We start from the raw sequence: 16,231 nt of genomic DNA, 5'->3' as shown, positions 1-16,231 counted from the left end.
ATCCATAGAGAATACATTCTACAAGAGGGCCACCACCATTTTGGGGATGGGCACAAATGGAGGAGACTGCAATATAGCTGTGCTAGTTAACTTTAGTTGTCAGCTTGACAAAGCCTAGCCAGAGCCACCTGAGAGGAAAGCCTTGACTGAAGGATTGCCTTGACCAGACTGGTCTGTGGGCATGACATGTCTATGGGGCACTGCCCTGATTAGTCCAGCCCACTGTGGGCAGCACTATCCCTAGGCAAGTGGTTTTGAGTAGCTAAGGATGAGCCTGTGAGGAGCCAGAAACCTGATCCCTCCATGGCTTCCGCAGCAGGTCTTACTTGAGTTCCTACCCTGACTTCCCTCAATGTTAGACCCAGAAGGGCAAGCAGAGTAAATCCTTTCCCTCCCCAAACTGAAGCTGGCCATAGTGTGTTTATGAGAATGACATGAGGACAGTGTGTGTGGATGCTCAAAGGAGCTTTCTCCCTGAATGACTGGGGGCTGGTAGAAAATTTACTCTAGAAGTTTAAGGGGATTGGTAGCAATCTCTACAGAGTTGCAGGGCTGGGAAAGCTGCCAGGTGTCTTTCAAAACATTGGAGAAAGGCCAAGTGCTGTCACTATGACCAGGTGAACTCTGAGGTTGGGGAAAAGCAGGGCTATGATGCTACTTGGTGCTAGGGAAGGTGTTCTAGGGGTTAGGGATGCAGTTTAGCGGGTGAGTGTTTGCCTAGCAGCCCGAAACTCTAGGTTTGATTACCAGCTCCTCCTAAAAGTGGGTGTGGCAGTACATGCTTGTAATGCTAGCAGGGTCCAGGATAAAGGGACTGGGTAGTTGGATGGAGCAATCTGATGCCCCTGCCAAACAGTTTGTCTAGAGTTATTGTTCTCTCTCTCTCTCTCTCTCTCTCTCTCTCTCTGTGTGTGTGTGTGTGTGTGTGTGTGTGTGAGAGAGAGAGAGAGAGAGAGGGGAGTGTGTGTGTGAGAGAGAGAGAGAAAGAGAGAGGAGTGTGTGTGAGTGTGGTGTGTGTGTATTTTCTACTTTCTCTCTGTGAATGTGTGTGTGTGTGTGTGTGTGTGTGTGTAGGCCGGGGAGCCCCTAGTGCTGAAACAGGCATTTATGGGTGCTGTGAACCTAACTTGGATCCTAATAAAACAGAAAGCATCCAACCACCAAGCTATGTCTCCAGCCTTCTCCCCATCTCTCTTTTGTAAAAGAATCCTATGTGTGATGGGAGATGTCATTCTGTAAGTATGTTTCTCATACTGGTTAATGAATAAAGCACTGTTGGCCAATAGGAAAGCAAGATAGGCAGGATTGAAGAGAAGGAGGATTTGAGGAAGTAGTAGGGAGGAGTCAGCATGGGGAGATTGGAGAGAGCAGAATGCCGCCCCCCCCCTCATTCTCCGGTAAGATGAGACCACATGGAAATACTTAGATGAATAGAAATGGGTTACTAATTAAGACAGAGTTAACCGATAAGAAACTAGTAACTGGCCAACAGCGTTGTATCAAATACAGAGTCTCTGTGTGTTAATTGGGGCTGGCGTGGCAGTGGGACCGGCGGCAAGAAAAAACTACTCCTTACATATGTGTGAGTGAAGGAGAGGTAGGTGTGCATGCCACAGCACACACATGGTGGTCGGATGACAGCTTTGCGGAGTCGCTTTTCCCCCTCTGCCTTTATGTGCCTATCAGGAATCAAACAAGCAGGCAGCAAATACCTTTACCTACTGTGCCATCTCAACGACCCTCACTCAGCTTCCTAATGCAGAGCTAAAGATGAAGTGCCTGGAGCAGAGCACTTCTGCTAGAAGAGTCAGAAGAGATGGGGGCTCCCCAGGGACCAGGAGTGTGATGTTTCTAACTGGTGCCTTATCATGGGAGGCAGAGACTCGGCTGAGACTCTAGACGATGATTGGGGCACTGGGCATGTTCTGCAGCATCCTTGGCTTTTACTTACTAAATGTTACCCAATAGCACCTTCCTAAACAATGGTGACAAATAAAAATGTTCCCAGTCATTGTGTTCTGTGAGGTGAGTTCACCCCCATTAAGAACCTTTGAATAGAAGAGAATGAAGGACCTGGCGTGAACAGTAATGTGTAGAAGTAGAAACACCCAGCAAGGAGAGGAAGATGCAGCAAGACAACCCAAGGCACACAGTAATTTCTGGTCTGGATGATTTCAAGATAAAGACAGGAAAAGTAAAAGGGTCAGATTTGGGGGTAAAGTTAAGAATTTTCTGTGTACCTGTTTAGTTTCTTATAGTTCTAGAAGATGGAGGTCTGACCTGCATCTTGGAAGGCTGGAATGCAGCTCTTGGCAGGGCTGACCCCTGACCTTTAAACTGTGCCCCTCCACCTTCAGACTGGTAGCATTCCTCATCTTGTGGTCAGTCACATCACATCAACCTCTGCTTCCTTTAGCATATCATCCTTTCCAGTCTGACTCCTGTTTCTTCCTTTGTAAATAGCTTTATGATTAGATCAGTACCACATGAATAAACCAGGGCTGAGGCCTCCTATGTAAAGATCTTTAACTTAACCACTTAAAGTCTCTATTGCTATTACAATGCAACTTTGAAGGTTTGAGAGGTCAGGATATGGACATATTGGGGCACCCTCATTTCAGCTTATCACAGTATGTATGGGGTATCAAAGGTATCTAAAATGTATAGCATTTGGATTTGAGAGATTAGGCCTAAATGACATAAAGTCATGGGTATTTTAGATACTTATAGATATGGCTTTTCCTGAGGGGGGAGGTAAGAACGGGACACTATTACATGAGTAGGTGTATCAGGATTAAAATTGCTGTATGCAACAGATGCTGAAACAGTAAGGGTTTAAGAAAGAGCTCTCTAAATGGCAAAGTAGTCTGGGCTACTATGACAGCTGCATTACACCATCAATGGGACAGGAGGTCCTTCCTTCTTCCCACCCCATCATCCTCGGGCACTTAGCTGTCACCTTCAGGTACCACCAACTAACGTGGCTGCTCAGCAGTCCTCTCCAGGTCCCTGGAAGGAGAGGGGAAGGGTCACGCAGTCCTCTTGACCGAGTCAGCTGTTTATTGTTTTGATTTTCATTCTCTCCCTCGCTGAGATAGGTCCTTTGCTATACAGACCTAAAAATCGAAATCTTTCCCCTCAGCCTCCTGCATGCATGTGCGCATGCATGTGCTAGGTGGTGGCACACGCCTTTGATCCCAGCACTTGGAGGCAGGGGCAGGAGGATCACTGAGTTCAAGGACGGCCAGGGCTACACCAAGAAACTCTATCTAAGTAAACAAACAAAACAAAACAAACAAACAAACAAACACTTTGCAAAGAAAAGTTTAAGCAGGGATAGCATTTGGAGGGTGGAAGGAAAAAACAGGGGGGGGGAGGGGAGGGGAGCATGAAAACCAAAGTGTAGGGGTTACTATGAAAAAAACCTTATGGAATCCTACTATTTTGCAACCCAATTTAAAAATACAATTTTAAAAAGCAGCTGGAAGGAAGATACCCTGCATAGCTGGGTAATGTTGTTCATAGAAGCCACGAGTTACTGAACAAAATCCCAAGTGCCTGGTATGAGTACCTCTGCGTGTGATGCTGGTCAGAGAGGCCCTGGGGCCTGCAAAACAACTCAGGTGCCTGCTGGTCCTCTTGGCTGTGTATCACAGCTAGATGAGATACTCAGTTGCTGAAGACGCGGCACGCCTGGGTTGCAGGATATAGAGAAATCAAGCTGGAACTGAGCTGGAAACTTCCTCCCTGCTGCCTGGATTCATAGTGCCAGAAGATGCTATGCAGGCTGCTGGGAGAGAAAAGGCATCAACAGCTTTACCCAGCTGTGAGCCCTGTGAACTACACTACTCACTTGCCAGGCAAGATGAGCTCAACGCTGCACAGCTGTTAAGGGAGTGACCAACTTGCTTGGATTTAAGGCCTGTGCCAGAGAATTCACATCTGGTATTGTAAATCTGGTCAAAACCACATGGCTAGGGAAGTTATAGGCTCTAGATGGGAACTTCTGTTGTTTAGCTCAACTAAATTGACACAGTCTCAAAACTACCTTCTAAATATCTGTTTCTAACCCTAGACAAATGCTTTCTATTCTCAGCCTCAATAGCAGGCTGCTTTGCAGTAAGCAGCTGTGATTGTAAAGACTCCAGTCTTCTCAAGGTGCTGAGAGTAAGCAGTGGTTGGATGCTCAGTTCTGAAGAAGACATCTATACCACCACTTCTAAGGCTTGGGGAACACTGCAGAATGGGAGTGTGCTAAACAGGAAGAAAGGCTGCAGAATGCCATCTCCTGGGCATGACAAAACTGTTGCAATAATGAGCTTACAGCAGCTGTGATTACCTGTACTGGGCCTGCACAAGACTGGCCCTATCAACAAGCAGTAGTGAATGGGGAAGGGGATCATGGGCTCTGCCTCTGAACTACTGGCTACTCCGATTCAGGGAGAGGAGGATCCTGGTCTTCATTTGTGCACCCAGTGTTCAGCCCACCAGGCTCCCATGGGTAGTCCCAGCTGTATGGTCATACAGATGGTTAAATTGGGTGGATCACAAAACAAGCATAAAGGTGGAAAGGGTTAAGTAGAGAAGGGGTGTGAGGGAGTTAAGAGAGGGTGTGGGTGAGAATGATTATTTATTTTGGGTTTTCAAGACAGGGGTTCTCTGTCGCTTTGGAGCCTGTCCTGAAACTCACTCTGTAGACCAGGCTAGCCTCAAACTCACAGAGATCCACTTGCCTCTGCCTCCCGAGTGCTGGGATCAAAGGCGTGCACCACCAACGCCGACATGGGTAAGAATTAGTAAGTGCAGTGTACACATGTATGCATTATGAAGTGGACAGCTCTAATACTAAACAATGGAGAGAATGAGTGGGGAGTAGGAGTGGACAGAAAGAAGACTACTGACGAGACTGAGAAGGAGTGACCGAGACTGAGAAGGAGTGACCGAGACTGAGAAGGAGTGACTGAGACTGAGAAGGAGTGACCGAGACTGAGGAGTGACCGTGAGAAAGGACAGAGGCTGCGGCTGATACTTTAGGGACATGTCCTTGCCTTCATTTGAAGTCAGAGGTTGGGTTTGGTTATGATACATTCTTTCCACTGCCAAGGTATTCTGCTTGCTACTGTTTCAGCCCTGACTGCACACTACCCAATACAGACCTTGATGCTAACTAACCTGCTTATCAGATTTATGTTGGAGGACAGGAAGAAAGCTATCAGAATCTTCAAGCAGGTCTCTTAACTAAACAACATAGTGGATATAGCTACCCTTCATTTGAGAATTTACTTGACTCTTGACCCAACCTTGAATCAACAAAAACCACCCCTTACCACCTTGAGATGTGCTGAAATGGGCAAACCTTTTCTATTACTTCCACACACTCCCCCAGAAAAAAAATTTTTACATGTCCTAATCTAGTCTAATTCTCATGATCTCTTTCCTCTCATCTCTAACCTATGCACTCGGCAAACTATTCACTGGGCTAGCGCACACTGAGCTTTGTTGTATTACACACTCTCCACCCTAGAATCACTCAAGAGCTGCTGTTCCAGAACCAACATCCATCAACAGAACAACTACTTAATACTACTCCAAACAAGTGGGCTAGGTACTAGGACCGGCTTTTCCCAGTTTCGCAGGCAGGGGTTTCCTAGGCAGCACGTTGTTTCAACCTATATTGAATCTCTAGGGAAGCCAAAGACTGGGTGGCCAACTCAACATTCCCCACCCCACTCTGCCTCGAACGCAAACACTACCATTTCAATTTGTCTCCACTCTTGTTGAGACAACCATTAAGGTTCAGGAAAAGTTAGCTAGGACTTGCACCTGCAAATGAGTTAAGAACAGCCAGCCAGGTGTGGTGACACGTGTATTCTCGGAGCTTAGGAGGTAAAGGGAGGAGGATCTCAAGTAGACCAACCTCAAGCACTGTCTCAGAATAACAACATACCAACCAAAACAACAAACTAACCAAAATTTTGTCAGGTTACTAGAAAACTAGATGCATTTAGGAGATGAGTGCGTCCACTCTTTTAATCAAACTCAGCCCTGTTTAGATGCTCTTAGGGGAATGTGAAGGTTGCAATTCATAATTCTTATCTTATACAAGGATAGGTGAACTTTCAGAACGGCATGCCTTTGTCATGGCATGTCTCTAATGGCACTTGTTTCAGTGAGCTTCAGGTCCACTCCACTTGGAAAAATCATGTGCCCTTTATTCCTAATTATAACTGTAAGCAGTACAGCAGTATGCCTGGTCCAGCAGGTCCAAAACTAGCTAATGGAATGGTTAACATGCCACATACAATTTCTTAAATCTTCACAACTCTAGGGGCTAGTACAATGTCAGCTTACAGATAGGAATCTAGGGTACACAAGATTAGTGTGCTTGATTCTGTCACTGTCAGAAGAGGGCTCAAACTCTTTGGGGCCTGTTTTCCTCCAACCTTTACCAGTAAAAGCTACAAAAAGTCATGCTTTAACTATATGATGTACAAATTCTGTGGACATGATTTAGAAAGTCTCTGAGTTTCACCTATAACTCTAGCTGGAAAGGTATGTCATCTCTAGTCTGGACCTATACAGGCCTATTTTGGGTAGGAACAATTACAAAGGCATTACTGATGCTAAATAAGAAAAGCTATGACTTAAGAATGTATACACACAGCATATTTGTATTATGGTGTGGCTGCCCAAGGAGAGTCCTGAACCAAAAAGCAAGCAAGCATCCAGCATTGCATCTTCTGGGAGAGGGATGCTAAGGGTGTTATATTATCCCGAGGTTATCTGTATCGTGCAGAGCTACTGATGGTGTGATTGAGCCTTCTGTGCCATCTCTAGATTAGGAACAGCATTCATTGCTCAAGGCAGACAGCAAGACTCTTCCTTGTAACCAGGAGGTAAAGAACCCCTATTGGAAATGGGAGAGGGGGCAGGGGAGGGCTAAGGTGCTCAAGGAGTATGACAATAGCTGCCAAACTGGGAAGTTGGATATATAAATGACAGTCTGATAGGGTGTCTATTGATTCAGTGGATTTAGAGTTGACCTGATTACAGGGGGGCTGACCATAGAAACATGGGGTTTCCTCCAAGACTCAAGTCAGGAATAGGAATGGAGAAAGCAGATAGCTGAGTTTCCAGAGCAGATGCAAAAGGAATCACAAATAACTAAGACAGAGGGTATGGAGAATTCAAGACTGAGAAGAGATCCCAAGAGGCTGGCTAATGACAGAGGTCACAAGAAAATGACAGGGGCCTGGGGTTTTGGTTAGTCCAGGTAAATCACCAGACATTCACTGATAGGTAGATGATTAAGAGAGGGTGTTAGAGAGCCTAAGCCAGCTCAAGTGCTGTGATGATGGGCAGCAGAGACGATAGGTTCTTGTAGGTGAGATCCCATTAGCATGTCTGTGTCAGGAATGATCTGGAAGATGCCTTAGTCATGAAGCTCCTGTTGAGGATAATGTGGAGACTGAGTTGGTTCCATCTGTGAGGGCTACAGGAGCACAGCCCTAGAGCAAACCAGTTCCTATTAAAGCAAGTTATCTATATTAGAAGATGACTATGTAGTTAGGAGTACTTGCTGATCTTACAGAGGACCCAGAATAGTCATACACATAAAACATAAATAAATCATTATTTTGGAAGTTTCCCTAGATAACCTTCACTGTTTAGGATCTCTCTGTAGTCTAGACTCTTTGAACTCAAAGAGCCTTCTGTCTCTGCCTCCTAGTGTTTGGATTAAAGGCATATACTACCACATCCAGCTAGTAAATCTCTTAAAAATGATAACTCAGTTCCTATGAAGTTTATAAATCACCCTGGAAAGTGCAGTCATCACTGTAGTCTGTGTGACAGCTAACAAGGTAATTCATCTAGGTGACCTTTAAGCTTTGCCCATTTATGATATGAGCAACACAACCTTGTTTTGCCATTTGGCAAAGTTCTGAACCAGTGAAACTTAACTGTGTGTATGTTTTTTATTTTTATTAATTTTTCCTGAGATGGGGTTTGTCAATGTAGCTTTGGAGCCTGTCCTGGAACTAGCTCTGTAGACTAGGCTGGCCCCAAACTCACTGAGATACGCCTGCCTCTGTCTCCCAATTGCTGTCCTTTGAAAGCTGTTACTAAAATTTAATAGTCAACAAGTTTTGTGTTACAGAGGCTCAACCTTTGAAGGACTTAGTAAGACACCTATCAGGGCAGAAGATGACTCAGTGTAAGAGCACTGGCTGATCCAGGACCCAGCTTGGATTCCCAGCACCCACACTGAAGATCCCTTCGGTAACACCAATCCCAGGGGATCCAGCACCCTCACCTGGCCCCCAGGGGTATATTTTACATGTGTAGTACACACATAAGTGCAGACAAAACACACATACACATAAATCTTAAAAACAAAAGACCCAGCTCTATCCATCCGCTTAAAACTCCAAATTTGTTTCATCAGACTGCTTTCTATTCCTTATATGAATAAGACTTGTGTCACAAAGTGCTTTGTCAGAGTTTGGAGGTCTATCTACTTAATCTTCACACTCGTGAAGTCATCCATGAGGCCTTTTCCCCAGCCAAGACACTGTTATCATCCTCATTTCCCTAACACTTCCTAGTGAGTGCAAATTTCCCCTTTATACATCACATTCTGCTCAGTGAAGGGTGAAGTGCTGCTCTAGTTTGAGTTGTCCCAGAGGTCAAGGTTAACACCATCACTTGACCACGGCTTTACATTAGGGAAAGTTTAAACTAACTTTGTCAACAGTCATTAAACAAAGCAATCAAGTGTTCTCCATCTGTGACTGCTTTTAATTATGTTCTTATTGTTGATAACTTACAAACTATCTCCTTTATTTTAATCTTTCCATCTAATAAGTTGGCAAAGAGTGTCACCACCAATCACACATATAAGGAGTTCCAGTTTTGTGTGTTTCTGAATGGTCTTTTAAGGACAATTCTGAATTACAACTTAAGTCTTAGATAGTTAAGAATTCGGTGTAAGTTGCTGGTTTCTAAAAGTATTTTAACTTAATAGATTAACTATAAAGAAATGCTAAATACTCTTTATTTGATATTATATATAGACCACAGTAAGTGCCTTTCATTGGTAAAAGGCAGCAGCATCCTTTGACTTAGGGAATTCTAATTAAAATGACATGTCAGGAATAGACAGTTACTTCCTGGTGCTTAGCCATTGCCTGTAACAGACCAGTGAATACAAAGTGAAACACAGGCGAGTCTTCTAATTTCTGAGACAGTAACAGAATTTTCCCAGTGTTTAAACATGCCCAGCTGCCCAGTTATATAGATTTGAGTATAAAGCCATCCAACAGGTTTGAGGTGATATATCCATCTTTGTGGAAAGTAGAACTTAAGTAATTAAGCCCAACCCTATCTCGAGAAAAGGAGAGCAGTGATATTATTTATGCAACTGGAATTGTTATTTTAAAAAAGATCATACCCACTTTACTACAAGTCAGTTTTACTTAAATCAGGACTGACCAACAAAAACATTATTAGCCATTCATGATCTGAATCTTGGTGTATGAATTAAGTTATAGTACACATTAAAAGCCATGAGACATTTGTCTGTAATAAATAAGGCAGTGGGGTTACTCATTAGTAGCCTTTTTAAGATAAGCTATTAGGTCCGCCCTCTCTCCCTTCTTCTTAATTCCAGCGAAGATCATTTTTGTTCCAGGGATGTACTTTTTGGGATTCTCCAAGTACTCCATCAGGGTATCCTCTCCCCAGGTGATGCCTAAACAGAAAGGGATGCAATGATTAGGTGTTTTATACTCCTGATGTCTGTCATTGGTTACCCCACGCAATCAGAAATGCAACCCCTGCTGTGATTAAACACACCCAACAGCCCCACTTACCTTTGTTCTTGTTGGCATCTGTGTATGAGAATCCAGCAGCCTGACCTGTCTTCCTCCCAAATAGACCATGGAGATTTGGTCCAGTCTTATGCTTGCCTCCCTTTTCCACAGTGTGACACTGGGCACACTTCTGAACAAAAATCTTCTTGCCTTTCTCAACATCACCCATTTTTAATTCTAAAAATGAAAAGACCCAACAACAGTTCAAATAACTCCTGCAACACATACAACGAATCCTAACACCATTCAAATCACCCGACTACCAACCCACTGCTATTTTATGTCCTTTAACACTAGACCAGATACTGCCTTACTCAGTCCACTTGCAATACTCTTCAACAGCTAACACACTAATTAGGAGACCCCCACACACACACAATTTTTAAGGCCGATCTATGTTCATGATAGGGTAGTGCCCAAGGAAGGTAAGTGGGAACCCAACTAAAACCTCAGAAGAAGGTCAAAAAGTCACAAATATGAAATTGGACTACAAATGCATTAAACCAAAACCACTGCAATTATAACGTTTCAGGGTGCTTAATTACTGCCTGTGCTGGCAATTAAAGACACGACAAAATACCAAAATACACCAATGGGGTTGGGGGAGGATGTCGTAAGTGCTTTCAGCTACTCTGGTTTCATTTGGAGGTTAAGTCACTCTCTTGCAAGAGAGGGCTGGGGCAGGAACCTTCTCCCTCTCCCGAGATCCCGGGGGTGACCACGAGGTCATCCCATCCAGGCCAGTCAGGGAAAATAGAAAATGAAGAAACCTACCCTTCCGGATGCCTGATCAAAAAACAAAACAAAAAAAGAACCGTCCAGGTGCTTAGTAGCAGCAGCCTCTGCTCTCTGAAAGGGCAGTGGGCGAGTCTTCTCTAGCACTCGGGGGCCCGGCCCTGCGCCCACGCCGCCTCTAGCCCTGCCGCAGTCCTGCATGCCCTTCTAGGTCGGACCCGCGCGGGCCTCCTCGCACCCTTCCCGCCCCGCGTCCCTGTCAGGCGCTCACCGATCCCAGCTGATCAGCACCACAACGGCTGCGACCCGAAGACGGACGTCCCGCTCTCTAGCCCAAGGACACGCCGGCCCGCGCCTATGTACCGGTGTCGGTGCAACCGCACTTGTCATGCGGGCCCGCGGCTCGACGTACGGCAGCGCCGGGCGCTGCGACGTGACGTAGCCACGTCTCATTGGCTTTAGAGTCGGGACCGCGCCAGCGGAGGTGCGCGCGCATGCGGGCTAGCATGTTAGGATGTGCCCAGAGGGCGCCCTTCCTCTGAAGGCCTCGTTTGCCCGGCACTTACGACAGGCGCTCTGATGTCAGGCGTAGGCACGGTGACGTCGCCCTCGGGTTCCTGAGCTTATGAGTGTGGGTGGCGGGGCGGGGGCAACCTCGGGGTCCAGGGCGCGGCGTGGTTCAGCGAGGACTCGACTGAAGACTTCCTGGGCCGCCGCCCGCGGGGAGTGCCACGACTGCCGCCCGGTCAGCTGGCGACCTTTACCCGGGCTTGATCAAGACTCTGTCTGGCGCAACTGCACCAGCCTCGGAGTGGACGCCTGCTGGTGACCTTCACTCGGCTAAACCTTCCCGCTCTCCCAGTGACCTAGCGCCCAGAGCTAGGGAAGGTGCGGCACTTTGGGCATGTAGGATCTCCGCCTGGAGTTCCTGTTCCCCTCCCTCAATGTTTGTAGAAAAAAAGGAGCATGTGCAGGCAAGCTCTTAGGAAGAAACAGGATTTGACCTGATTCTTGGAAATCCACTGGACTTGCATCCCTTCTGACCTTATTGGGGATGGAAGTTTTGTTAGCACACTTTTCATTTGCACTTTAAATCAAACTCTCCGACACGCTAACTTCTGACACTCGAAGTTTTCTTCATTGCTCTTCCAAGTACAGACCCCAAATTCTAAAGAGCGCCTGTCCTTTCCCTGGGTTCTGTCTTCGGGTCGCAGCTGTTGTGGTGTTGATCAGCTGGGAGCGGTGAGCGCGAGACAGAGACGCGGATGCGATGTGATCTGTTTTTTTTTTTTATTATTATTATTTTTTTAAATCCATGGATGTTGAATCCATAGAGAGGTCTGGCTATTCATTTTTTTGAACTGCCCCTAATTTATAATTCCTATTTCTGACACAACACTGCCACATTTTACTATAAAACAGTAGCTCTCACAACATATTTAAGACTTTGGTAGCTTTAGGGGAACTTGTTGAGGATTCTGATATAGTCCTTATATAGGCTTATTTAAATTACCCATATATAGGCTTAAATTTTTTTTTAAGACCTGCCATATCAAATCCATAGGCATTCAATATGTCCTCAAACCAAGTCTTGGCATTGCCTTCCAGATTTCTCCAAAGGAAATGTAGCCCTCACCAAGTCATTGTCCTCCCAGTACCTTCTCTGTGTACTAAAAGTTACTGTTCTTTGTTTATAAGGGAGCGGGCTGACCACAAGATTTTCAGGAACATCCTACTGCAGACTTTGTACACCAGTGACTCAGTTGAACAAGTAAATGGATTGACATCTTACATTGTATTCCCTAACAACATAAAATGGGGTGGTGATGCCCACCAGTAACCCTGGTATTACGAAGGAGGAAACAGAATGAGACCAGATCATCCTTGGCTGGTTCAAGGCCAGGTTGGGTGACATAAGGAGACCTTGTCTCAAACAAATGTATTCTAATGAGGAAGAGGATAGAACACAGACAGCTGAATATTTCTCTAGCTGAGGACACCATCGATTAAAAAAATCTTATTTATGAATATTGTGGAGAGACAAGGAGAAAGCAGCACTCAAGAGGCAGAGGCAGTTCTCTGAGGTCAAGGCCAGCCTGTTGTTCAGAGCAAGTTCCAGGACAGCCAGGGCTACACAGACAAACCCTCTCTCGGGGCTGGGTGGGGCAGCCAAAATAACAGTCACTCTTTCCTGTGTTGAAGGAGCTACCCTAGGGGCTGGGGAGATGGCTCAGAGGTTAAGAGCAGGAGTTCAATTCCCAGCAACCACATGGTGGTTCATAACCATCTATAATGAGATATGGGGCCCTCTTCTGGCCTGCAGGCAGAACACTGTATACACAGTAAATAAATCTTAAAACAAACAAACAACAAACAAAAACCCATAGATGATATGCTGTTACTACTTTTAAGCTCTTAAGAGTCATGGTGTTTACTATTTACTCAGTACGCTCAAGAGGAGAACGGGTGTGTACCTGAGTGGAGTGCTTGCCTAGCATTCAGAAAGCTTTTGGGAGGGAGAGGCAGAAGGATCAGTTCAAGATCATCTTGGACTACATAGTAAATCCAAGACCCACTTGAGATACAAGAAACCTTATTTAAAAAGCAAACTGAAACACACCCCCCCAAAGAAAACCACATAAAACACAAACAAACAGCAACAAAAAGCCAGCATAGCTGAATGAATTGAGTAGGAGAAAGAAACTACATATTGTTGTATTTCTATTGCTCTATCTATTCTGTCTTGTTCCTTAGGAAAGATAGTGGCTGGTAAGAGCTATAACTCTTTAAAGCAGATGCCTCTCTTTCTAACAGTATAATGGATTACATATTTTTTTAAAAAATATGAAAAATATTTATTAAAATTTCTCCTGTCAATCAAAATATGTATCTGAGGCCACAAGAAATCATTTGGTTGGAGGCAGATAGTGTGCTCAGTTCATGCTGATTACAGCTGGATTATGGACTTGGGCTCAGAGTATAGCTCAGAGAAAGAGGCCAGGAGGGATTGGAGGCCAGGGGAGGAGGCCAGGAGGTGTTAGAGCTCAGAAGTGGAGGCCAGGAGGGGTCGGAACAGTTTGGGCAGAAATGCCTACTTAATGCTGCTACACATGTATCTGAAGCATCAAATATAGTTAACTCTTCACTGGCAAAGGGAAGAACCAGATTAGTCTTGTCTGCCTTGGATTTACGTATCTTTGATGAACAACATTTCTCTCAACTTTGAGGAAGAGGAGGTGGAAAGATTGTAAGAGGCAGTGGGTATAGAAACCACCAAGGAAACGATACCTTCCAGATACAACAGAACTGTCATAATACAGACTCACAGAGACTGTGGCAGTGTGCACAGGACCTGTACAAGTCCAAGCAAGATGGGTCCCAGCACTAAGGGAGAAGTGGACATGATCTCCCATCTCTAACCAAGAATCTAGCTCAATTTGGCAACTATTTGCAAAGGAAAAGTTAGTTTTCTCTAATGGAGGTAACAGAGTCTCACAGGGTATACAAACCACACTAAAGGCCAGGCCCCATGCCCAGCAGTAGATGAAAAACTCAAAGCCAGATCTTATTTTTAAAGAATTGTGACCTTATTGGTCATTTGCCTATATGTTATGGCTTTCGATTTTATGTTTTCATGGGTTTATCTTTGTTGCTTTTCATTGGCATCTGAGGCTTAGAATTTCCCAAGATCCTGGGAATCCTCTGGGGCTTGGGTTGAGATATTCCTCTGGAGATTCATGCTTCCTTCTACCAGACATCAAGATGCAGCTACTTAAGCCAGTGGCTCTCTACTTGTGACTTGGACACGGTTTCCGTGTAGTTTCTCCTTCAGAGTTTCTTGTACTGGAAGCTTGCTTGGCAATTGGCAGGTTTGAAAGGTGGGAGGACCTTTAAGAGGAAGGGCCTAATGGGAGGAACACTTCTTCAGATGCCTTGCTCCTTGGTTCTGTAAAACAGAAACTGAAAATAATACCACACAGATTAATGGCAAACTGAAACCAAGAATATACCTTGCAGGTTAAGGTTCTGGTTTTGGTCAAAACAGTTCCTGTCTGTTCCTAGTTAAGACATAAGTCCTATGTCCAATGTCAAGTCCCTGCTAATTGAGGCTTCTATTTAATCTCTTAAATTCCTGGCCTGATGTAAACTACTTTTAACCCCCATTCACTTGGTGTGTATTCTTGCCTTTGTTGTGAGAGGTTCTTTGTTCAGACTGGTCCCGCTGCCCTTCTACCCCAAGTAAACACACAGATGCTATATTAGTTATAAAACTCTTGTCTGGTGGCTTGGGCTTCTAATTGCTAGCTCTGTCTTAATTGTTAACCCATTTCTAATAATCTATGTATTTCCACGTGGTCTTGGCTTACCAGAGAATGCCTGGCGCATCCTCTCTTTCTGGACTCTACATGACGACTCTGTCTGCCTACGTTTCCCAGAATTTTCCTCATCCTAGTTCTGCCTATCTTCCTGCTTCATTGGCCAGACAGTGTTTTATTCATCAACCAATAAGAGAAACATATATACAGAAGGGCATTCCCCCATCCCTTTCATTATATCTTTTTAACAATAGATAACTACCAAACCCCTCACCCATTGTGAACACCTTTTCCACCTATTAAAAGGGATTTGGAGAGGCCAGCGGGGGCTACTCTCAAAAACCTCAACTTAGGGGAGACAGATGGCTGGCAAGCTTTGGGTACCCCAAATGCAGCTCGCTTTAATTCAGGCAGTTGTGGAGCTGGTTATTTCTCGAGAATGTTGCAATTAACAGTTCTCCATGAAGAGATAATCTGGGCACCAGTTGTAAGAGGTTCTCTCGTGAGTGGATTAGTTCCTGAGAGCAAACCCTGGTCCTCATGTTTGCTCCTTTGCCATGATACTTCTTTTTTTGTGCTCTTTATCATATGATGCTGTTTGCCATGAGGCTCCCACTACAAGTTGGAGTGTGTGTGTGTGTGTGTGTGTGTGTGTGTGTGTGATCTATATACAGAGTAATGACAAAATGCCAGCTACTGCAATCCTGAAGGCAGGCCTGAGAGAGAATAAGAAGAATGTCAGCTAGATACAGGTTTTGCTAATTAGATTTACTATAGTTATGATTTCTTCCTTTTATTGTGAAACACATCACATAGAGTTTATTATGTTTTGTTTGGTGGTATTTATTATAGGTATATTGTGCAGCTAACCAGTATCTGTGGATAGAACTCCTTCATTTTGCAAACCTGAAATATCATAATCTGTTGAAATGGATGCCTTTGTCAGCCTGACTGGATTCTGTAATATCCAGGTGGTCAGTAGTATTAGTAGTATTTCTCTTCTTCTTCTTCTCCTCCTTCTCCTCATCCTCTTTCTTCTTCTTCTTCCTCCTTCTTCTTCTCCTCCTTCTTCTCTATTCTCTCTCCATCTCTTTCTCCTCCTCCTCCTCCTTTTTTCTTATTTTTCTTTCTTTTTTTAAAGACAGGGTTTCCCTGAATAATGGTCCTAGCTGTTTTTGAACTCACAGAGATCTGCCTGCCTCTGCCTCCCAAGTGCTGGGATTAAAGGTGTGGGCCACCTCTGCCTGGCTGCCAGTAATATTTCTACGGATGTCAGTAAAGTATCTCCAGTCAGTGGACCAAGTAAGT

The 16,231-nt window shown here is 44.8% G+C and overlaps 1 protein-coding gene across 1 annotated transcript; it reads right to left on the bottom strand.

The window, feature by feature from the left end:
- Nucleotides 1-9,038: 9,038 nt before the first annotated feature.
- On the bottom strand, nucleotides 9,039-11,016 carry LOC127235691 (cytochrome c, somatic). Its single transcript, XM_051203053.1, has 3 exons — nucleotides 10,879-11,016; nucleotides 9,873-10,049; nucleotides 9,039-9,751 (listed from the first exon to the last, which is right to left on the bottom strand). Exons 2-3 carry the CDS (start codon nucleotides 10,039-10,041, stop codon nucleotides 9,603-9,605), a joined length of 318 nt encoding a protein of 105 aa, XP_051059010.1. The 5' UTR covers nucleotides 10,042-10,049; nucleotides 10,879-11,016; the 3' UTR covers nucleotides 9,039-9,602.
- Between the last annotated feature and the right edge of the window lie 5,215 nt (nucleotides 11,017-16,231).

Source organism: Phodopus roborovskii, unplaced genomic scaffold (genome assembly GCF_943737965.1).
Source record: "Phodopus roborovskii unplaced genomic scaffold, PHOROB, whole genome shotgun sequence".
Taxonomy (NCBI): domain Eukaryota; kingdom Metazoa; phylum Chordata; class Mammalia; order Rodentia; family Cricetidae; genus Phodopus; species Phodopus roborovskii.
The sequence above is the reverse complement of the archived record's forward strand: the minus strand, read 5'-3'. Positions and strand labels throughout refer to the sequence as shown.

Coding starts and splice junctions, on each gene's coding strand:
- LOC127235691 (XM_051203053.1), bottom strand. CDS start 10,041: ATGGGTGATGTTGAGAAAGGCAAGAAGATTTTTGTTCAGAAGTGTGCC. Junction 9,752..9,872: donor AGATGCCAACAAGAACAAAG/GTAAGTGGGGCT, acceptor CTTTCTGTTTAG/GCATCACCTGGGGAGAGGAT.